Source organism: Gouania willdenowi, chromosome 9, assembly GCF_900634775.1.
Source record: "Gouania willdenowi chromosome 9, fGouWil2.1, whole genome shotgun sequence".
Lineage (NCBI taxonomy): Eukaryota > Metazoa > Chordata > Actinopteri > Blenniiformes > Gobiesocidae > Gouania > Gouania willdenowi.
In genome coordinates, this window is record NC_041052.1 from 8852264 (window position 1) to 8876314 (window position 24051).

The 24051-nt window shown below is 37.2% G+C and overlaps 1 protein-coding gene across 3 annotated transcripts in view; it reads left to right on the forward strand.

The window, feature by feature from the left end:
* nf2a (NF2, moesin-ezrin-radixin like (MERLIN) tumor suppressor a) overlaps positions 1 to 24051 on the forward strand; it is an 81160-nt gene that overhangs the window by 34627 nt on the left and 22482 nt on the right. For 2 of the 3 annotated variants that reach the window (XM_028456411.1, XM_028456409.1), the window contains exons 8-15: positions 921 to 1055; positions 3723 to 3797; positions 5888 to 6001; positions 9341 to 9463; positions 9716 to 9933; positions 11569 to 11674; positions 12327 to 12439; positions 13566 to 13725. In XM_028456411.1, the coding sequence (XP_028312212.1) occupies positions 921 to 1055; positions 3723 to 3797; positions 5888 to 6001; positions 9341 to 9463; positions 9716 to 9933; positions 11569 to 11674; positions 12327 to 12439; positions 13566 to 13725 (1044 nt within the window). Of the gene's footprint in view, positions 1 to 920; positions 1056 to 3722; positions 3798 to 5887; positions 6002 to 9340; positions 9464 to 9715; positions 9934 to 11568; positions 11675 to 12326; positions 12440 to 13565; positions 13726 to 16017; positions 18086 to 24051 lie in introns of those variants that run through there. The other variant, XM_028456410.1, reaches the window with a different exon arrangement.

Here is a 24051-nt window from a genome sequence, read left to right on the forward strand (position 1 = left end):
TTGTAATTGAAAAAATGCTGGTCACTGTAATCATAATTAAACGCAATTGTAACTGAAAAATGGAATTGACCCCAACCTTGGATCGGTGTGATGTTTTTTTTTTTTTCTTGAAAACCCCAATGTACACGATTATATACATGCAATACTAGGATGATCCACCTTGGGGCAGTAATTAGTTCAGCAGAGGCTTTTCTAGCAACTCTACAAGATTGTCATTTATGAGGAAAGATGCACATTTGGTTTTAGGGGAAGAACTTAACATCAATAGGAAGAGTTTATATTTCATAATCTCTGTTTTAGTAAAAACTGTGTTGAAACTGGTGTATCAGAAGTTTGTGATCCACAAATTGAGGAAAAATAAGTAAAATGTTATGTTTGACTTCACTGTGCCAGTTCCATTGGTGGATATCACATTGTTGCATTATAATAGCTCAATTTTCTTTTGTTATGCGTGTATGGAATTACTAATTTGTTGACATTTGGGTTATTTATTATGTTTTTGTTGGTAGAAACAAACAAACATTTGAGCATTGAAACCAGATGTATCAAATATGATTCAAATTAAAACTCATAAATGGAAATTGATATTGTAATTTATTTTTTGGGGGTTTTTCAGTGGAACCCATAAAGGCTCCATTTTCAAAACATTCAAATTTTCTGTCATTCGTTTAATGATTCAGGCGTTACAGGGTTAAAGCTGCATTTTTTTTTTAATCATTAGAAACAGTGGCTTTTCTCCGTGTTTTTGTATCAAAGGTCAAGCCAATAGCAACATTTTTCAAGTGAACAAATAACCAAGCTTGACAGGAACTGCTGTCGAATCCATGGTTGCAAATAAATGGTTCCCCTAAAGGAGCTTTGACAGTCTGTGAGGGTGATGAAAAAAAGCAAAAGCTGTGCTCACTGCTCCTTTGGTTCAGAATAAAAAGGGAACAGATCTTTTGCTGGGAGTGGACGCCCTCGGTCTTCATATCTACGAGCTCGACAACAAGCTGACGCCTAAGTGCTCCTTCCCCTGGAATGAGATACGCAACATCTCCTACAATGATAAGGAGGTAAGACAGATTGTTGCTCGGTGTGGGAATTAAATCCAAGCTCCAAGTGTAATCAAAGTTTAAAATAAGTAATGTGTGTCATTAGAGGATAATCAGATTGTTTATCCAGCTATTTGATAATTATGAAAAACCGTTTAATCTTGACTTTAATATCAGTGATAAACAATAGTTAAGCTTTAATCAAATTTGGAAAACAGTACATGCACTCCATTTTGGTTTACTAGTGTGCTAGTAAACATTACTAGTAACATAAAAAGCATCAGTAGTGACAGAAAAATACACAAAACAAGAGCAAGAACACATTAAAAAAGACAAAGAATTGCAACATTGCAGGAAAATACAGTAAAAGACAAGAGAAAAACACAGAAAATACTCCAAAAACACACAAAACTACTATAAAAATGAACAAAACGACAACAGTAATACACAAAATTACTCAAAAAGACAAGAAAAACACAAAAAAATGACTCTGCAAGCCCACAGTACTAACACACAAGCAAAACGACAAAAAAAAAAAATACACAAAAATGACTCCAAAAAAAGCCGTGACAAAAACACTATATGACTCCAAAAAACATGTATTTTTCAGGAGCAAGTTCAGATGAACTACGGCCAGGCCCACGGTATGTCTTCGCGCCAAATAGCACGTACCTGAGAATTTAGTCAAATGACTCGGTTCCACCAAGTAAAACAAATGAAATTGTGCGACGTAAAATATCACGACTATGTTCCGATATATTTAGGAATTACCGGAAAAGCGGGTCCCCCTCCCTTTCAAAAAGGTCTCCGAGAGGCTCTTGACATCCACTCATAGAATATCCATGTAAAATTACAGCCCGATTCAACGAGCATTAACGGAGGAGTAGTCATTTGAAAAACGGAGCCTCTGGCGCCCCACATGGCACATACAAAGTAATGGGCCCCATTCATATGTTGGTATGTGTCAATGATTCGATACCACCAACTGTCATATTTCACTCACAAATAAATGAGAAAACGACTTCAATGGAAATTGCCAAAAAAAGGACGGTGGGCCCCATGAACCCATAATGGAATCATAATCTACTTTGAATTACCTTTGAAACGATATATCACACGACTATGTTCCAATAAAATTGAAAATTACGGAAATGAGGGGTAAACTCCTGGGTCCCAAATCGAAAATTGGGCTCCGAGCATCGATGCGTACATATCCATAGATTATACGTGCCAAATTTCAGCCTGATCCGTTCACGAATATCAGAGGTGTAGCAATCTTAACTAGTGTACACAACAACAAGAACAAAGCGAGTGATGTTTTGAGTTTTGGTAGCCACAAAAGGACTACAGAAATGCACAAATGCCTCACAACAAGCAAGACAACAACAAACATACACAGAATGACAGAAAAACACACAAAATTAATATAAAAGACTATTTTTTCTTTCCTGTATCAATGCTCAGATTGGTCATTATTCTAAATGCTGACATGAATGTTGATCATGTGGCCCTCCGATCAAACAAACACATTTTTGTGGCCCCGCTGTGATAAAAGTGCCTACCTCTGCCTTATATGCCAATAAGGGGGCGGGGAAAAGCAAATTCAGGCTTGCCATTGGCTTCCAAAAACATTACCCCTTATTTAAACAGGTATAGTCAACGCAACAACATCTCATTTACAACAGACCCATTTTAGACAATACGTTAATATTTTTAAACCATAACATTTAAGAGTTAGACATTTTAAGTGCAACAAAAATCATAGTGGTGGATTTGGTTCTAATCCCTCCTACTTCACAAGCATTAGATCTACTAGTACTACTAGTAGACTAAAAACATTGGAGATTTTGAGTTTACCATCAGTACTAGTAAACTAACGTTTTGTTCTACTACTGAATGTTTTTGGTGCAATAGTACACCTTAATTCTCTACTAGCAGACAATATTGTGTTACTAGCAGAACTAGTAGACAATTTTGTGTTAGCAGTTGAACAGTAAAAACTCAAAGTAGGAATGATTATAACTGAATCCCGCCCCCTGATTGGTTGGAATGTTTTTGGAGGCTAATGGTAAGCCTGAATTAAGCATTTCCTTGCCCTTTTATTAATATATAAGACTTACTAGTAGTACTAGTGAACATTTTTCAGTCTCCTTGTGGTACTAGTGCCACGTTTTGCTTCATATAGTAAAGTATGCTGTACTTACACACTGAACCAAAATTGAGTACATGTAGTCCAAATTTGAGCACCGGTAGAACTATACGGTGGTTGATGCACTGACAGCACATTTCTGCTCAAACAGCTTTCCTTAAGTAAAGGCATACTTTGTTCCTTACATCATCAAAATCTTTACTTTTTGCTTATTCAGGTGAAAATTTGAGACTGACATAACATTACCTTTAGAAAAGCTTAGTGTAAAGCTTTAATAATCACAAAATATGAAGATGTTGAAACATGTCTGATAATTTCAGATTTAATTTTATATGCTGCATTTGCAAGCACATTGATAAGAATAATTATAGTATATTGTTTCATTGCAGGAGGAAATAATTCAGATTTCCATTCTGTATTTTAAATATATTGATGGTTTTAAGTTAAATGTGAGTCCCCGCAAATCTGAAAACAGGATCAAGCGGGTAAGAGAATTGATGGAAGGATAAATGATAAGTTCATGTTTTTTACTCCCCTAGTTCACCATTAAACCTCTTGGCAAGAAAACCAATGTTTTCAAGTTCAACTCTTCACGACTCCGGGTCAACAAGTTGGTGAGTTTTTCTACTTTGTGGGCTTTAATTTAGGCTGCACGGTATGACCGTAGAAACAATTTAAATTTGGCCAAGGTAGAGATTTGTGCTCTGCCGTCATACCTTCGATGATGTCGTCGCACCTATCTCTGTGTGAAAATGGCCGCAAGGACAGTAACGGCGGAGAAGGAGGAGCTGGTCAAAAAAAAAAAAAAAAAAAAGTGCTACATCCGTGATTTAGATGTGGTTCGGGTTTAAAAAGTCGGATGTTGAGCAGATGTGTAGAGTAAGTGTGACCGCCAACAAAGGTAACACAAGCACTTTATTTTCCCATTTGAAATCAAAACGTGCTTGAGTATGCAGAGAGCCAGAGGCTGCGCTCGGCTCAAACACCGGCTCAGTCTACGAACACAGGAGAAAAGAAAAAAGTTTCCCCCGCTACCCAACAACAGACCTCCATTGCGCAAGCCTTTTCCAAGAGTACTCCATAACAAGAGCCATCACATCACACTTGGTCCCTTTCCAAATGGTGGAGCGCAGCAGGTTTAAACACATGATTAAAACCCTTGATCCAAGATACGAGTCTCCAAGCAGCATGTATTTTACTGAAACAGAAATGCCAAAAACTGTATTGCGAGTTCCGAGAGAAAGACCTCCATGAATTAACATACTACGCGACTATTACAGACTTGTGGTTGAGTCGCACCACGGAGCCTTATATTAGCCTCACGATTCATTACATAACTGATAAGTGGAAACTGGCAAGCAGGTGCTTGCAGACTTCATATTTCCCTGATGACCATACATGTGAGGCAAAGTGTGAAAGGTCCTCGTGTGGAGCGAGCATTTGGCATGTCTAAAAAGATTGTGAGTGCTTTTTCATATACATGGAAAAGGAAGAGAATTGGCCGCTGCCCAGGCTGACCTACGCCTGCCTACCTCCTCACAGGCTCTTCACCGAAACACCAACAAGGTGGTGGTCACAACAACAAATGATAGAACGGGTTTTTGAACAAGAGAATGTCATATCTCAGGTCCTGAAATCAGATAGGAAGACCAGACATCTGGTACCTACTTGGCAGGACATTGATGTTTGGGAATCTGTGAACAAGACCCTCAGCCCTCTAATGGAGTTCACCAATGCACTGTCTGGGGAGGAGTACGTCAGTGTGCCATACCTCAAACCTGTGCTCCATTTACTGAACAATACAGTTCTTCCTCACTCTAATGAGGACACAGACCTGACAAAACACAAGAAGACAGCCATCCTCCAGTATCTTAATGATAAGTACTCTGACCCTGCTACCAATGACCAGCTGGACATGGCGTCCATTGGTGATCCATGCTTTAAAGAATTATACATAGCTGATGACAGGAAGGACTACATAAAGACCAGAGCAGTAGCGGAAATTCAAGCACTGCTTGAGAAGTGAGCTAAAGCTGTACCTGCCACAGAGTCATTCCCACAAACAAACACTGCAGCTGCTGGTGGAGCTGTGGAGAGAGAGGCTAAGAAGGTGAAGAATTGTATTTTTGTGTTCTTTAAGATGTGGAAAATTTGTTTGTTAACTTTTGCACTACTTTGGATTAGAGAAAAAAAAAACCTTATTGTTGGCAACCAAAGTTCAGTCTTTGTAGCTTGATTTTAATTTGAAATCAAGAGAACAAAAGCCTGTTCTATGTTCTTGAAGTAGTGTTATGAGAATATCTATTTATTTTTGTGTTTTTTATGATGTAGAAAATGTAATATTTGGTAACATTTGCACTATTTTGGATTACAGAACCTTTTTACTGTTTTTGCCATTTGTACTTCTGAGGCACTATCGGTAGTTCTGTTGTTCTTCTGCACAATAAATGCTAAAAAAAAAAAAAAAAAAAACATTATATCTTTGCTTTTGTTGTTTTCCAAATCATTTTAGCTTTGCTAAGGGACTACAAAACCTATTCAGGAACACTTCCATTATAAGCGATTTATACCGTTACATACCGTGATATGAATTTTGGGTCATACCACCCAGCCCTAGCTCTGACATTAAAAAAAAAAAAACATACGCTCTTGCCTGAGAAATGATCAGAATTGTTCACCATTTGTTTTTCTTCCATTTGCATAGATCCTGCAGCTTTGTATAGGGAACCATGACTTGTTCATGCGCAGACGGCGTGTGGACCCACTGGAGGTACAGCAGATGAAGGCTCAGGCCAAAGAAGAAAGAGCCAGAAAACAGGTGAAGATATTTAGAGGGAATAGCAAATATTCTGTGCCCCAGTTCACCAATCCAGTGGTAACCTAAACAGAGCACTGCAATGCACTGGTAACTTTAGGTTATTTACATAACTCCAGTTATATGAGTGCGATGTCTCACTATGGGATGCAGTCCCATCTGCAGCCCTCAGAAGCATTTTTCTCAATTTGCCAATCCCGATTGTCTGGTGAGACGTGTCTGTCCGCCAGGGACACTCCCACCTCCTATAAGAGGATAAGGCGGACGGGCACTCATCATTCAAAAAAAGCACCTCTTCTCACTTGCCCAGTGAGATATCTCACTCATAGAACCGGGGTTACGTAAATAACCTAGCGTTCTATTTTATAATATTTCGTGAGATGTCTCACTATGGGATGTGGTGGCTCCCGTATTGCAAACATGCTTATTGAGTGGACAAACATGAGAGGCGAGGTCCAACATGCTGCCGCACAAATGTCCTGAACAGACACTCCCCTGAACAAAGCCCAGGATGTGGGGAGACGCGTGTACGCGCAGACACTAACTCGTATAAGCCAAGGCTTAGCCACCACAACCCAATGTGACAGGCGTTGCTTAGTAACAGGCTTCCCCTGGGATTAGCCCAGGAGATGAACATCTGATTGCTCCTCATCATGTCCATGTAAGTACGTACCACACGAACCGGACACAGCACATGAGGCCCCATTGAGACAAGCCCCCAATTTATGTTACAGCCCCCTCTAGGAAGTTATATCAGAAAACACGAGGGGCAACACCATAAATGATGCCATAACAGAAATCAAGGTTTATCGAAGTATTTAATAACAAAAAGTTATTAAAAGTAGCAACAGAACGAAACAAAAATGGACTGGAGATCCTGGCCAAACTGAATGAAAGTAGGGAGGACTATGGGTGGTTCTCAATCTTTTTAGGCTCACATACCCCCTTTTTCTTATTTCTGATAGTACCCCCTTTGTCCGACTACAACATTTTGCTTAGAAAACTATTTAAAAACCACTATAGAGCATAATGATGGAATGAACGAGTGATACACATGTGAAAGAATCTCATTTTGTAAATAAATGGAAAGTAACAGCATTTAGTGCAGTGGTTCCAAACATTTTTTAGATCACGACCCCATTTTGATATCAAGAATTTCTGGTGACCCAAATTTTTTGTTTTTCTAGAATTCATTTTTGGATCATCTTTGAGCTCAAATATTGTTTTTTTTTTTTACTGCATTTTAGTTGAACTACATTCATATTTCACGCTGTGAAAGTATAGAAATACAGTTAAGATTCTGTGTTATAATTTTTCATAACTTTTAGGCGACCCCATTTAAACTCCAGGCGACCCCACTCAGGGTCCCATTCCCAAGGTTGAAAAACCCTGATTTAGTGGCTCCTGAATAGATTTATTTCTATAGTTTTTATCATTTCTGGTCATCTCACACATGGCGTGGGACCAAGACTGACACTTTATTTGTTAATTTTTTACTGTCTCTCTCTCTCTCTCTCTCTCTCTCAAGTACCACCTGTAGTGCCATTGCGTACCTATAGGGGTACATGGAACCACACAAAACACTAAATCTACAGGAAATGAAAACAGGAATACCAGTAATCTCCATTCCTAACTAAAACAACAAACTTACATAATGTCGAGTGGGGAGCTGAAGAACTCGCCCCACGTCTGTTGCTGGTCGAACGTTGTGTCTCTCTCCTTCAGGTCCTCTCAGCCCTTTTCTACAGCTCCTCCTCCCTCTCCACCTAATTACTGATTTAAATCAGGTGTGTTAGGTGAGAGGGAGGAAGGGGAGGCTGAGGCACCATCCGTTACAAGTGTAAATTTACCAAAATCCAGACTCCTTTTTCTATTTCTGTCTTGATTAAAATGTATGTTGCACAGACTTTTTTTATAACCAGTACAGACTACAAACTGAATAGGATGATGATAGCTTAAGCTTAAGCTTAATCCAAACTGCCCTCAGAGAGCGCAAATCTGCACCAAGCGCCAAATATCGTCTTTGTCAGATATTGGCAACATTCACACTTTAAAGGCTTGGAAAAACTGTCTACCCCAATTAAAAACAGTCCAGTAGATCCAAATATATGGGCACCCCCTTTTTAAAAAAAATTGCGATAAATTGTGCAATCCAGGTCCAATCCGGACATAACTGAGTCAAATTTCATAAAGATCGGTCAATTATGAACCAAGATGAGATTTTTCTCAATCCAGAATCAGTATATTAATCCAGATCTTGTCCAAAATGTATTATAATCTTAAATGGAGTAATGTCTATCCTTTTTATATGAAAGTTTGTCAAAATCATTAGTACTTTTGACATAATCCTGCAAACAGACATAACAAACAAACAAAAAAAACTCTGGTGAAAATATTACCTCTTTGATGGAGGTAATAATGTATACGTAACATGCTGTATAAATGAAGTTTTACAAAACTACAACAAATATAATGTGAGGTTAGGTGTAGGTTTTTTAAAATAGTATTTGACAAATTGAATTCACAGAGCAGGGCTTTGACTATGCCAGCGTAGAGCAATGAGTCATTCAAAAGTACAATATATGTTTAAAACATAATTATATTATTGATTTATTTATACACTTTATTTAAACAGGTATAGTCCCATCAAGACAACAACATCTAATTCATAAGAAACCTGTTTGGACAATACAATGATATTTTTAAACATATAACATTTCAGAGTTACGGACAGAAATTTTACGTACAAAGTCAAGTTTTTAGTGCCGGTACACATTCTAAAAATAGATAAATACATTAACATTTGCCTTCTCTTACCAATCTACTGAATTGCCACCACAATAAATTATACAACTCAACAAATGGTGAAATCATTTTGTCCGGTTTTTTTGCCATTTGTGATCCTTACTTGGAGGTGTTTTTTGTGTTTGTTTTTATTTGCATACATGTTGTCTGTACTCGCAAATGTTCCACCTTGTCTTTAAGCAACAGACAGCACACTCACAATAGACAAAGGATTGTAATTCTATTATTAAATAAAGATAGAAAAGCAGTTAGCATACATTATCCATCCAAACTATTCATACTCAAATATAAATTCTGGCAATGCAACTGAAATAAATTATGTATATCTTTGTTTACATATTGTTTACAACAAAAATCATGTATACTCTTTATATTGGTAATATGTTATCAGCTGCATTCATTTTCTATTTTAATATGAGCTTCAATTGCGTTTCCTTGCTATTTTTTCCTTCCACCCCTGTTTCGGCTTTTCATGCTTCATACAGTATTTGTACTCGATGTTCTCTTTGACCACGCTCCAATGTCTGTGTCATTCAGTTAGAGAGGCAACGTCTGCAAAGAGAAAAACAGCTGCGGGAGGAGGCGGAGCGAGCCCGAGACGAACTGGAGAGGAGGCTACATCAGCTGCAGGATGAGGCGCACATGGCCAACGAGGCACTGGTGCGACTTTTCTGAAACTTCACTGGATCAAGTATCATATAGAAATGATTAGGATGAGTTTGTCACATCCTAGTCCAGCTGTTCCTTCAAGGGTTTTTCTTTTTTAATCAGTTCCATAAGCACAAATACACTTTATCGTTCTCCTGCATATTTTACATTCTTGCCTTTGTTCACTATTTGTTTGTGTCGTATGTATTACTCGTATGTTCTTCACTTTCCTTTTATTTTTGTCGTTCTTTTCCATCTGTTTAGCTGCGATCAGAGCAGACTGCAGACCTGCTGGCTGAAAAAGCCCAGATCGCAGAGGAGGAGGCCAAACTTCTGGCCCAGAAAGCAGCTGAAGCTGAGACGGAGATGCAGCGGATCAAAATGACCGCCATCCGTGGTCGAGAGGAACGACAGTTGATGGAGCAGAAGATGCTGGAAATTGAAATGTTAGCCTTGAAAATGGTTGAGGAGTCGGAAAGAAGGTAGGAAGGAGGAGCGAGTTTAAGGTATTTGGACATTTTTACCTTTTGATTATGTTTTTTTTTAAAAGAATCTTCAAATGCATTATTTAAAACTAAACTTTTAAATAAAAATCTGACAACCTGAAATGTAAATTAATTACTTTTCAAGTTACAATTTGGTGAAATTTATTTCATAAACTGGATTTTTTTTGTGGGTGATTTGTAAGGGTGTTAGAAAAATTGCGATATCGCGATATTTCACTGCGCGATTATTGTATTGATCCAAAAAATGTCCGAATCAATTTTTTAGATTATGTTTTTTAATGACAAACCCATTTAATACACAAACTTATTCATAGCACATAAACACCCGGTCACTAGGTGTCATTGAACCACATTAGACCTTGGTAAACTACCTTGGTTGATTGGACTTTATTTTCATAAAACATACTGGGAACTTTCATAGATGTATGTGGTTACTTTTTTTTTTTAGAAATGATTTAGGAACTTAACAAAATCAGAATCTGTTGTGAAGTAAAATATTATTTAACAGTTTGATAAACATACCACTTGTTGGTACTTGTTGGTACTTGAATTACAGTTAGTTACCAGTTTTTTTCACTTACAACTCAGTTATGATTACGATGTTCAGCATTTTTTCCAATTACAATTCAAATTGCAATTATTTTTTTTCCTCTGAAATTCAATTACAATTGCATTGTCATTTACTAAAGTTTAAATTCAATAGTCACAATTACTGGGCCTTAAATAAGCTCATAAAACATAACCTTCCTCTTGTGTTAGCTTTCAGTTAGCATCTCTCATGGTAACGGGTTGGTTTTGACCCATGTCTTAAATCAGCTCAAAAATACACTAAAATACACACTATCTATCAATACAATTTTTTTTCATGTCTTGGTAAAATTTTTAGACTTGCTTATCCATTAAAATATTGGTATTAATATTTTTGGTTTGAGCGTCATTTTTCTTTCATTAGGGTTAGGGTTAGTGTAGTGGGAAAAGTTGATATGAAACATATATTGTTAACTACGTATGTGTAAGCCATAGAACTGTAAACATGGTTCCACAATTTTGCGTTAAATTAAATTGTAATTGCCACTTTTTAAAATGATAATTATAATTACATCATAATTGTAATTATCAATTAAGCGATTACAATTATAATTGACCTGAACCCTGCTAAAAAATTACTCCCCAGCCTCTTCTTTTATTACATAATCAAATCAAAAATGAGTGGCAATAGCCACTTTAAAGCAACTGCAGTACCTGGATGAGTCGTTCTCTGCACCGGAGGAAATTTCAACCCATCATGTAAATGACTTTGTCCACTCACACAGCTCCTCTGTTGAGCCGTAGAACAGCTGACAGTTGAGGAACAGATGCAATCACACACTTTAGACATTTTTACATCTCTGTGCGCACACAGTGGAGAATATATGAAGTCAGGAATCAGTGTCCTCTGAGGTCGATAACTGCATTACGATTAAAAACAGGGTAATATCCCTGGTTCACCGCGTGCCTACGACGTGCTGATTATATAATATCTTTGGATTCAATTTAGATAATTCTGTTTCTTTAAAAGAAGTCGGAAGTGAATTACCATACTAAGTCAGCTACTTTCTGTCTCCTTCCCAGGAGCAAAGAAGCTGAGCAGCTGAAACAGGACCTGCAGGAGGCGAGGGACTCAGAGCGCAGGGCCAAACATAAGCTGCTGGAGATTACCAGCAGGACGGTCTATACGGTAAAGGACCACAAGAACACATGCACACATTTCAAACAGGAATACAGTTCTCCCTGACTGTGCAAATTGTGTGTGTGTGTAAGGTTAAATGAAATATTCAAATTGGCTGGAGGAGGGATAGGCTAGTGTCTGTCTGTGGGGTACAGTATCCTGGCATTTTGATGAGGCTATATTACACCTTACAGCAAATTCAATATGACAAAGTTTAATGGACTTCTCATGTGCCAATTAAAGTTCATAATGGTATTTCAATTCACAAGTATGATTACAGAAAAATGAAAAAGCAATGATTTTAATTTATATTTTAATTTGATTATTGGCAATGGGATTATCTAAGTTTTTTTTATTTTATTTGGCAAATTATTTGTTCTTTATATTATGTCTTGCTTATATTTTTCCCCTCCCACTCCAGTCTTATTTATTTTGTTCATTTTATTGACTTTACTTACTTTATTTATTTTACAATTTATTTATTTTTTAACAAATTACTTCCCATTATGTCTTCCTTTTATTATTTTTTCCCCCTCCCGCTCCAGTTTTATTTATTTTATTTATTAACTTCATTTGATTTATTTTACAATGTATTTATTTTTGACAAATTACTTCCTATTATGTCTTCCTTTTATGATATTTTTTCCCCCTCCCACTCCAGGCTTTGCCTCCTGGCAACATGCCTCAAAACCTGAGCTTCAGCAGGGAGAACCTCAGCTTTGACTTTAAAGACACGGACATGAAACGCTTGTCGATGGAGATCGAGAAAGAAAAGTGAGTAGTTGATATTTTTTTTTTTTAATAACTGTATATAAAATATATATTATTATAATTCTAGTCTCTAAATTCAAACTAACCTGAATGGGTTCATCAATGTCTTTGTCACATAAGTAGAGACATTCTAGGACGTGATATAAGATGGATTCAAGTATCTATCACTCACTGGCTCTGATGGGAAAAAAGCACATTCATATGATAATATATCCCACTTCAGAGCGCTATAATCTGCCTGTCTGCAGTCATATAATTAATCAATTACCGGTATGATCTGAATATAATCATGAGCAGACAGTAAGAGTACTAATTAAAAAAATGCTGTTTTTTTTTCTAATTAAAAAAGGACATTTTTTTTGACATGTTGAAAACTTCACTCTGAGAATAGTGTTGGTTCTAGAGAGACCATATAAGGCCAATGGACGGTAACTGGGGTATAGTGTTGTAAATGCACTGTACATATAAAGTTTAAAGCAGATGTATTATAAATCAGTGGTTTTCTACCTTGTTTTAATCAGAAATAAAATGGGTTAAAAATGACCAAAACTGGTGGAAAAGATGGTGAAATGGGATTTTGAAAACCACAGAAATTGGTTAAAAGTTGCAAAGTAAAGTAGGCAAAAACAGACAGAAAAAGTGGTAAAAAGGGTTTAAAGTGTCAATATTGGCTTAAAAGTGGCAGAAATGGGGGAAAAGGAGGGTTGGGGTAATGTAATTTTAAAGGTAGGAACAATTCATTTCAAGTGGCAAATAATGGGCATGACAAATGGTGAATGTGGTTAAATTGGCAAAAAACAAGCATGAAATATGATGAAAAGAGATTAAAAGTGACAATAATGGGTCAACATATGTGATGTTATTTGGAAAAGTCGTGGAAAACTTATTTTGATTTCCACTGTAAACACTCAGTTTATTGACATTGTTGGAAAAGTTTTGCGCATTGCATTGTGGGATCTGGAGTTTTATAGACAAATGGTAAGAATGAAGTAAAAACACTTCTATGCATCTGTTTACGGGACTCCACACAGCAGCTTTAACAACATTATTTCATAGAGATTGTGTCTGTGTCTCAGCTAAATCATCTAGTTATTCTGACGTATCAAACCGTGTGTTTGTCGATGTACAGGGTTGAGTACATGGAGAAGAGCAAACACCTGCAGGAGCAGCTGAACGAGCTTAAGACAGAGATTGAAAGCTTGAAGCTGAAAGAACGAGAAACTCCGATGGACATTATTCACAACCAGAACACTGAGCAGGGAACCAGTAAGCAGAGCAACTTTAAAAAGGTAGGGACCAGCAAAGCTGCTCGTGTTGGAGAATCAGACGCGAAAACACAGACATCAAAGTTTTCCTCACATGATCAAAGTAACAATGGTCCTTCTTCTTCTATGTGATAAAAACATTACATATCGTGGCTGGGGACTGGTACTGGTCCGTTGACCATTTACTGTACTGCCTTCCACACAATAAGGCATCAACCAAGTACTTTGACAAGGGGAGCTAGAATGGCTTTGCTGAACCTTGAGCATGAAAAATAGAAAATATTTTATCTTTTATTAATAAAGAGCTTTATTGCTGTTCTAAAATATGTAATAGCAAATTTTATGTTATTTTTTGAGACATTTGAAGAAGAGTAGTCAAAATTTTTATTTTTTTCAAAAAAGGCCACACTTTTTTGAGAAAAAAAAATGGTGCAATGGCAGAAAAAGTTTGGTAATCATTGACTAACCTAGTGTTTTTTAACCTTGGGGTCGCCTGGGAATAAAATGGGGTTGCCTGAAATGTCTAGTAATAATAAAATGAAAAAAATGATGATTAAAATTATATTTCAGGATTTAAAAAATATATACATTATTTTTTTCAATTTTAATTTATCTATTTTGCACAGTTCAAAAATAGAAATAGATATACAGTGCAGGAAGAGGCAGAAAGCTCAATGAGCTTATAATTATTATTCTTTTTCAAAATAAAACACTCAAACTGTATTTTATACTAGCTCAAACAAAATGCAGTTTGTGTAGTATTTTATTTATATATATATATATATATATATATATATATCTATTACCTTTATTTAACCAGGAAAGTCTCATTGAGATTAAGAATCTTGTTTTTAAGGGAATCCATGAAGCAGTTAGAGTTAAGGGACTTGCTCATGTTCCCACAGCGATGGCCAACAGTGGATTCAAACCAGAAAAAAGTGTCGCTGGGTCGCCAGAAGTTAGTGATATGAAAAATGGGGTCACGACAAAAAAATGTTGGGAACCACTGTACTAACCTATTATGTTTAAGCTAAGTATCGATTTAGAGAGGATTACTTAGTAACTGCAGTCTCCGCCCTGCCCTCAGATCATTTTTCACATTTGACTTTTTGTCTTCGATAAAATCCACTGGGGGAACTCCATTCTCCTACAGGACCACTAAAGGGATGATCATTACTGGGCTTGACTGTTACAGAACTATTACAATAGATACAAGACTAGAAAATGATGAACTGGTCAGAGGTAACATCACCATTATAAGTCCCTGATGTTCCCACTATATTACTTCTCCAGTTCCGATAAATATCCTACAATTATCTCAGCTTGTAACTGAAAAAAAAGTGCTTATTTTGTTTCGTCCTTTGCTGTAAAATGTACTCTCTCAAATGAAGCCAATTCATTTCCGCCCTGCAATTAGTCTTAAAGTTCCAATGGAGCCCCTTTCTGGTGTGTATGATAGCAGAGCACAAAGTGAAAAGTGTAATTAAAGCAGACATGGTCAGCAGTTATCATACAGGTGAGGCCAAGGGCTGCAGTGCTGCAGAGAGGAGGAATCAAAGAGCAATGGGTGCTTTTTCCAAAACCCACAGGAGGTAATAGAGAAGAAGAGACTGAGGTTCACAGTCAGGGTGAACTGAGACACTGAGGAGTGATTCAAATGTCACTGAGGTGAGGATGGAGTGAAGAGGAAAATAAAGCTGGAACAAAGCACAAAAAGAGCATCAGGATAGGCTGCAAAACATTTCCTCCTAACGCTGGATGATAAGGGCAAGCTCCAGACACGTTCACTGACTGTGCGAAGGATTGGAAAGTCAAAGTTTTCAGGTTTAAAGCAAGGTATTGATGCTGCGTTCAATTGCACTCGGAACCCGGAAAGGTCTGGGTTGTAAATTTCGACCTCCGAGGTAAATTGGACTGTTGAAGTGTTGGTCCACAAGCATCCAGCAATAGCAACTATTTCATGCTCATAAGTTGCAGACTGTCAGGAATATTAGAAGGTGATCAGTAAATAATTTGCTTCCACTCCCATCTTCTTCCACATTTTTATTTTTTTTTGATTTCATTAAATCTCTTTAATCTGCTTATCACACATAAATACAGTGGATGTCCTGAACCGTTCGCTTTCATCGTCCTTCTTTTTTTTTTTTTTTTTTTTTACAGCTGCATAAATTCCCTCTGAATTGGGGCAATTCTTCATATTGTCATTGTTCACTGACAATACAGTGAAACAGTGAAACTCATCCTTTTTTTTTGTTTGTAACAGAAATTGTTTGATAAGAACAGGTTTTTCTCAGTCTCATTTCCTCTCTTCAACAGCTAACGCTGCAAAGCACTAAATCAAGAGTGGCCTTCTTTGAAGAACTTTAAACCATTTTCCTGACTGAAGGATTATACAGTATAAGGGCACTTGGAAGAAGAAACCCAATGGTAGACAAGAACTGACTTGTTCTGCACCACCTCCAAAAGCTGAGTTACTGTGTTTACAGAATGCATGTGGGACATCACTCAAAAATCTTGGTAAGAACCGGAAGAACCTCTGAGATCATATAATAAGTCAATACAAACGTTTAAGCACATGCATTTGGGATCAATTGAACCAACAAGTGTATGTTTTTTTTTGCCTCTAAATTTGAAAAAAGTGGAACAGTTTTTGTTATGTTTTGTGCAGTGCAAATTTCCTCTTTACTTTCTGTTACTTTAACCTTTTTAATGGCCTCCTGTGGACAGGTGTTGTAAATTAGCACATGTGCTAACACACTCAAAATAATACATCTGGGTTACCAATGTAATTGTTATGTCCATATCAAATAAATGGAATCACAAGGAGAGATTGAATACATGTATTTGGTTCTGCTACAAATACACTACAAATATATCAACAGTATTTAGAAAATGTAGTATTTGAACGCTTACGGTATTTGTTTTAATGCCTACGACTACGTTTTATAAGTTTTGGGCAGTATCTGTGTTCAATTAAGGGCTGCTTTTTGGTGGAGAAAACAGGAGAAGTGTTTTGGAACAAGGGTCAGTTATTGAGATTTGTATGGAAATTAGTGTAAGTTGGTTTTTGTGCAACAATTAGAATTTTATCAATGTTTATAAGTGATCTGGCCAACTCGCTAATCGAGTTCTCACCTTAATACTGCACTACAGGTATTCCTATTCTCCCACAGTGACACATTAATTAATAACCGCCTTGCATTGCAGAATTATTAACCAATCAGTACACTGGAAGGAAATTTCATAGAGAGATGAATATTTTTTGAGCGCGATAAAGCACGCACAATTGGTTTTTGCTCAATTTTGGCACATTGAGTGCAGAGAAACGAACCACTAACTCTAATATTAGAGGTTCAAATTTTTGTTTAAAAATATTTTAATAATTCACTTATCCTTTCACCATATGACTTGAAGTTGTATTTGTCGTAGTTTTGATAGAAATGCTTCTACCAATCGATACACACGCCTTTAAACAAGGTGGGTCATGTTGTTTTTCCACCAGAATGACTGATGATTTTAAACCACTAAATCTTCAAGAAAAACTATTTGGAAAAGGCTTTTTTTAAAACTCATTCATGGCATAGGTTTCATCACAGACCCTACTGTACTTAGCACAGACTGAGCTGTGTTTGTGTGTAAGTGTGTTTGCTTTTAGTGTTTTGTGTATTATTCTTTTTTTTTTACCTGTTGTACAGTGTTGCACGTGTTGTATTTACGGTTTCATCTCACATTTGTAAAGCCATCATTGATTGTAAATGTTTTGAGGACAAACCAGAAAGTTTCAACTTTACACCAATGATTTGGTTTGTAATAGGAAGTCTTTTTTGTGCCTCCGTGTCCACAGTCCTGCCTTATTTCCCATGTTTTGTATATTGTGTTTTCTGCAATACAGCGCCTTTATAGGTTTCCCTAACCGACCTAAAGAAGATAAATGTACAGATGACTCAAGGATGACAGTTTGGCTCAAACACTTTATATCAGTTGAGAGGTTTTTCCTTCTAGAGAAGAAAGCATGGATTCACATCTATTTTTGGTTAATGTGCTCATTTGCGCTGAAAGCAATCTATCTTTATAAACTTACAATGTGAAATTATTTCATTTTTTTGTGAATTTAACACCATTTGGAAGCACATTTTATAATAAAATGCAGCTATGAGGTTTCACAGGATGGAAGCAGGTTTGCATGTTTTTCATATGAAATAAATGTGTTTTTTGTTCAATATTTACATTTTCCAGGAAAAAAAAAAGTTGTGTTTTGGTTGACTTTGGGCTCTGGACTATCAAAGTTGACATTTATCAGACTGCCTTCCTTCCAACCCAAACAGTCATCCAATGATTTTTTGAAATAAATCAAGTGTTATGTAAGTACCCCCCATACTGTCTACTCCTGTCTGTTTGACTGACAAGGTCTTTGTAAAGGTGCTGGTGTGTTTTCAGGTTGTCATCTGGTGCACGCTTTTTTTTCTTTCTTTTACTGCAGTGTATTTTTTGCGTTGCCGCATTAAAGCCTTTAGTTTGAGTCCTCCTTGTGGCTTTGGGTGAGTGAGATTGACAGCTCTGCAGCACAGCGAGCAGCGTCGACTTGGTGATACCCTGAGGCACAGCTGAAGAAGGCCATCCTCAGCTCTCAGTTCGCTCTGACAGGGAACACCTCAGGAGCTTAGTCTCAGCAGAGGGACGAGGCGGAGCAGCACACGAACGTATCAACGCACCTCAACATTTCACTCCAGGGTAGACAGACGATGCAAGGAAAATGGCAAGAATCATCTTTTGTCATTTTACCTCGTCCTCGTGGGATCACCGTTGACGTCAGACTCTGTGCGTGCACACGAACACACCCATTGTGCGTCTAATCAAAAACTGCTTCACCAAAAATGTGTAGTGGTCTTTTCATTGGGTTTGATCATAGTTATTTTTTTTTTTTAAACAGAATACTGTCTGAAGAGAGAATCTATGTCAAGATTGCAGATAAAGGTACCAAATCATTACCTTGCCAAGGAGGTAATATATTTACGTGTTTTATTTCTATAGTTTGTCTGCTAGCCTGATTATATTAAAAGTCACTAGGGTAGTTAAGACACACCCAGTCACAGCAGCCCCGCCCCCACAGCACTGCACAGTTCCGCATGGAGCTGTCAATCAATTCTCACTGGGCTGTGAGAGGAGGAAACCTAGTCCCTCCTCGCATCTTTTATAGGAAGGGTCCCTAACTATCACTGATCCTAAAAGATGTCGCTGATTTAATCTCAGCCAATAACAAAATTCAATTGGAGTATCTGGTGTTCAACCCATAGAGGGCAGTCACTCTGACAAGTACATTATTTCATACCTAATCATATATGTATTCAGCAGAAAAGGGTGGATTTAGGGTGTAGCTACTTATATTTTAATGGATTTTGACAAAATGTAACCCAAAGTTAGACTTTTTTTTTCTTTCTAATTGTCTGCACATGCTGTCAAAGGTCAACACTGTATGTGGAAAGCAATTTTTTTGCAAAAGCAATGAATATTTTGTTTTTGCAATTAAATAAATTAATGTATTTTTATGCATAATTGTGACCATCACCAGACTTCCCAAAGGAAGGGTAATAAACATTTTATTATAGGGAGGAAATTAAAGGAGAGGGCAATGTTACACCTCGCGGAGGGGGAAGGGAACAGGGAAGATGGAGTCAGGGTGGGACGATGGAAGGGGTACGGATGAGTGGACTATTTTAAGGTGAAAGTGCAATGTGATGTTATAATTGTGCATATTGTGTTGTGTAATCAGTTCAGCCAGTCTGGTGACAAGTGTGGAGAAATAGAAGCGAGTGACACAGCACCCAGCTTAAGTATTATGATGGTGGCCGTGAACAGAGGAGTGAGTGGTGATACTTAAAACTGGTATTTAGGATCAACATGTCTAAGGTTAAGTCCAGTACAAGCTTATCCCACAGCCCAAGACATGCCAGTGCATCCACGACCAATGTTTGTGCAAGAACCACTTCTGTGAACCCAGGCGCCACCCCGGGCTGGAATGTGAAGCCAGGCCGGCAGCAACAACGGGAGCTAAGGAGCCCCAGGCCTCCCGCCCATGACCGAGCAGCCCCCCAGACAACTCAGGCCAAGAGGCAGCCACCGCCCCCACCTGAGAAAGTCCCATAAGGAGCCGAGAACCCAGCGCACCCCTCCACGGCTCCAACCCCCCACCCCGAGGCTAGGTTTTGTGTTCCCCATTTTTAGTTTTGTCTTGGACACAGACTGTACACCACCACACACTGAAACTGACATTTAAACAGTTCAAAAAGCCTCAAAGGCTCGTGACGTGGTTCAATCAAGAGCTATTCAACAGTAAATTCTTTCTATAGTTGCATCTCGGATGTTGACCATATGTACCTTCGATAGATCAAAGGTAACCGTTCTCTCTACCAACCACTCGTCTTTGATGTCTAAAGAATTACCTTCAATATCACTACAAAAGGTTGACATACTGTGTTCTGCAATCAGGCGTATTCCACATATAATAAAAAACTAAAAACCTATAGCAGCATCAAGTCTGCCATGACTCATTTCTAAATCCACATCAGATAATGAACTAAGCTTTAATATGAACCCTCTGCAAATCAAAACACTTGAACAGTGGATTTCATTTCCTCACTAAATGCATTAGCATGGTCTAAAAATATCTCTGAGTAGCCTGCTACATATGAAGACATTTACTTTTGTATTTTCCTAGCATTTAGATGGTGTTAGGTGCATTTGGCATTTCTTGGTTGAACACAGGCAGAAGAAAAACAACTATTTGGCTGTCTATTTTTATTGAAGAACATTACTGCTAGTAAAAAAAATCAACAAAACACAAGGAAATGTAAAATAATAATAATAATAGAAGAATCTTTGTCATAATTATGAAATAGTATCTCATAATTATGATTTCTTTTGCTTAGACTTAGTACCTCATAATTATGACTTAGTAACAAATCTCATAATTATGAGAATATTTTAGGGATATTTTATGACATAGTATCTCATAATAATAACATATTATCTCATAAATATGACTTAGATTTATTATTTTTTTAACTTTTCCTAGGTTGTTGTTTTTTTTTCTGGTGGGATTGGGCTTCCATAATTTACTTCTTCAATGTCTATAATTTAAATTGAAACAATAGATTATTATCACCTATTTGTTATAACTCATTACTTGACGTGATGATTTTTTTCTAATTATTTTTTTTTAAATCCACAAGAGTTCAAAAACTGAACTCTTGTGGATGAGGTGAAAGTGGAGCAACATGGAACACGAGCTCTGTCAACAACAACAACACACAGATACAACCTGATTTGTCAAATTCTTTATTCTTTCCAAAATTTGCATTCTGACGCATTAATCCCAGATCGATCTCAGCCTTTGTTTACGCTCGCTCAGACTAATAATGGCCTGACTGGTAAAGGGTAAAGGAGAACCCTGGTGGCTTGTTTGTTAGTGTCTCTCTTACTTTATAACCCACATGCTGGTAGAGGTAATAATTAGAACCATTTCCCTTATTGCCCCACCTTAACCTCTATAACTGCACTAATACAGTGGTTTCCCGTTTGTTGACCTGTTGCCAATCTTCAGTCATTTGTAATTCCTTCCTCTGTCTTTAGTATTTATTCGTAATAGATTCCTTTTCAGAGCTTACTTGATGTGTCGCTTTTTTTTAATTTTTTTTATTTTTTGCAAATTGCTCCCACTGCAGAAAGACACAAACAAGCCACAAACACCAAATACTAGGGGTGTAAATTACATGTTTCATTTCGATACGATATCGATTATCAGAACAATGATTTGATATTTGCTGATGCCATAAAGGCTGCCACGATACGATTAATCAATCGATTAATCAATCTAGATTCATTGATTTTTACACCCCTACCAAGTGCATGTGATTTACAAAAGATTGACAATACATTTTGTGCACACAGTGGCATTTTTGGGTTTTATTCCTATGGTTACGAATCAGACACAATCATTTAGAACATGAGCTTCCAGGTGTTATGCATCGACCAAACACCTGTGATGTAAAGACTGGGCCTCTAGTTTTGACCAGTGGTGGCGGTAATTTATAAAAACCGCCGTTTACCTCGAAGAAGATGTGAAAGAGGAAGAAAACACTTCCGTGCTAACATTATGATATTGTGCAAAAAGCATGTAACAACACCAAAATGAACTTCACCTGGTTTTGTTTGCTTGCTACGTTACGTGACGATTTTGCGCAGCGTCCCAATTCTTCTTCTACATCTCATATCGACATTGTGGATGTTTAGTTCTTTACTCATTTGCTTTACTTGTTTACGTATTTAATTGGCTAGTATAGTCGTTAATTTTAAAGCAATCGATCGTGTATCCACAGGAATACAATCCACAAATCTTTTGTCAGTTAACTTTACGTATAGTTTTCTTAGAGCATTTCACTGTAAATTTATCAAAGGGCCAAATGCAGAGATAAGAAGCTCGGCATTGTGGAGTTTCTGTAATTGCCTGCAATATTTATGATTTCTACACTAGTGCGCACACACACATACACACACACACACACACACTTCACCTATTAATTTGATAAATCCACCTCATTTCTTAAATCCTTTGGTACAAGTGTGTACTGTAGGGTAGACATGATGAAACCCTCTTTCCAGGTCCCAAAACAATCTGCTTAATATCCTTTAGAACAGTGATTCTCAACTGGTGGCTCGGGACCCAAAAGTGGGTCGCGGACCTGTACTGGGTGGGTCGAGGACAGCTGGTCAAAAATAAATACATAATTTCATGTCTCTCATGTTGGACTTGTCTTTTATTTTGAAAGAAAGTTGTCTTTTGTCAGGCATGCTGTGAAATGCATGTTGCACAGGAAAATATATAGATTTATGTTTTTAAAAAGATTATATATGTTTACAGCTATTTTTGAAAAACAAAATTTGGTTGGTTGAGTCTAAAAAAAAGAAAAGTGGGTCACGATTTAATGACCGTGGCAAAATGTGGGTCCCAGGGTGAGACCAGTTGAGAACCTCTGCTTTAGAACAGCAATTCTCAACTGGTGGGTTGGGAGCCAAAAGTGGGTCGCGGACCTGTACTGGGCGGGTCGGGGACAGCTGGTCAAAAATAAATAAATACTAAATTTATCTCGTGTTTTGCTTGTCTTTTATTTTGGAATAAAATTTTCTTTTGACAGGCATGCTGTGAAATACATGTTGACCAGGAAAATATGTAGATTTATGTTTAAAAAAAGATTGTATATGTGTGTGTTGTCAACGGCAATTTTTGAAAAACAAAAGAAAAGTGGGTCACGATTTAATAATTGTTGAAAAGTGTGGGTCCCAGGGTGAGACCGGTTGAGAACCCCTGCTTTAGAATATCCAGTGACTTGTTTGAATCTATCGTCAGCTCAACTCTTACCAAAGTAAGACACTAAATGACATCATTGTACAGTGTGACTGTAACTCAAGCCCAACGTTGATGCACTGGTTTATCCTAAATGCGATTAAAGTAGAACCTGGACGATTATAGCTAATACCCATTAATCGACATCAAAGAATAGCCTGACAGATGAATCATTCTCCTGTCGCCCTGTGCTCTGCTATTTTTTTGTCACAGTCTATATTCTGTGTATATTAATGTTCTTATTTAATATATCAGCATTGGTTATCAGCCAATATTTATCGATTATAGATGAAAGTCTTCACATTAGATGAACTAATCCTCATTGGGTGGCCATCTGAAAGCGTTTGTGCATCCAAATAAACTGTCCCCAGTCGTATCCTTTGGAAAGATCTCTGGCACAGCAAACTGGGAGGAGGTTGCACTGTTTGCTCAAACGAGATTATCTCACATGGCCTAGAAAGTAGAAACCGTTTAGTATTCCTCAGAGGGAGCTTGTCCACACTTGATATTCCCTCTGCAAGCCTTCATGGATTCATGTTGGGATAAAGAAAAGTGTTTGGATTTCCAAAGGAGTGGATACACTTTAGCATCAAGATGCTGACATTACATTGAGCTTTTTATATGATTTTATTGTTATAAAGCAATGTCACAGTTCAGATAATATCTATCGTGTTATGATTAGTCATTTCCTAGGCGAGGGAAGTAGCTATATTTACAATATACAAAATTACCTTTGAATAAATGAATCTGTTTAATCCCCTTTATAACTGAAATGTAAAATATGTGAATGGATAACCAAAAAAAGAGGTTAAACAATATGATTACTTATGTGATTGTACCTGAACTTTGCAGATTTTATAAAATAATGGGTTTCACCAATAGTCAGGTTACATATGTGGAATGTTTACAGAGAATGTTCTTCTGAAACTTTAAAAAAAAAACATTAAAGC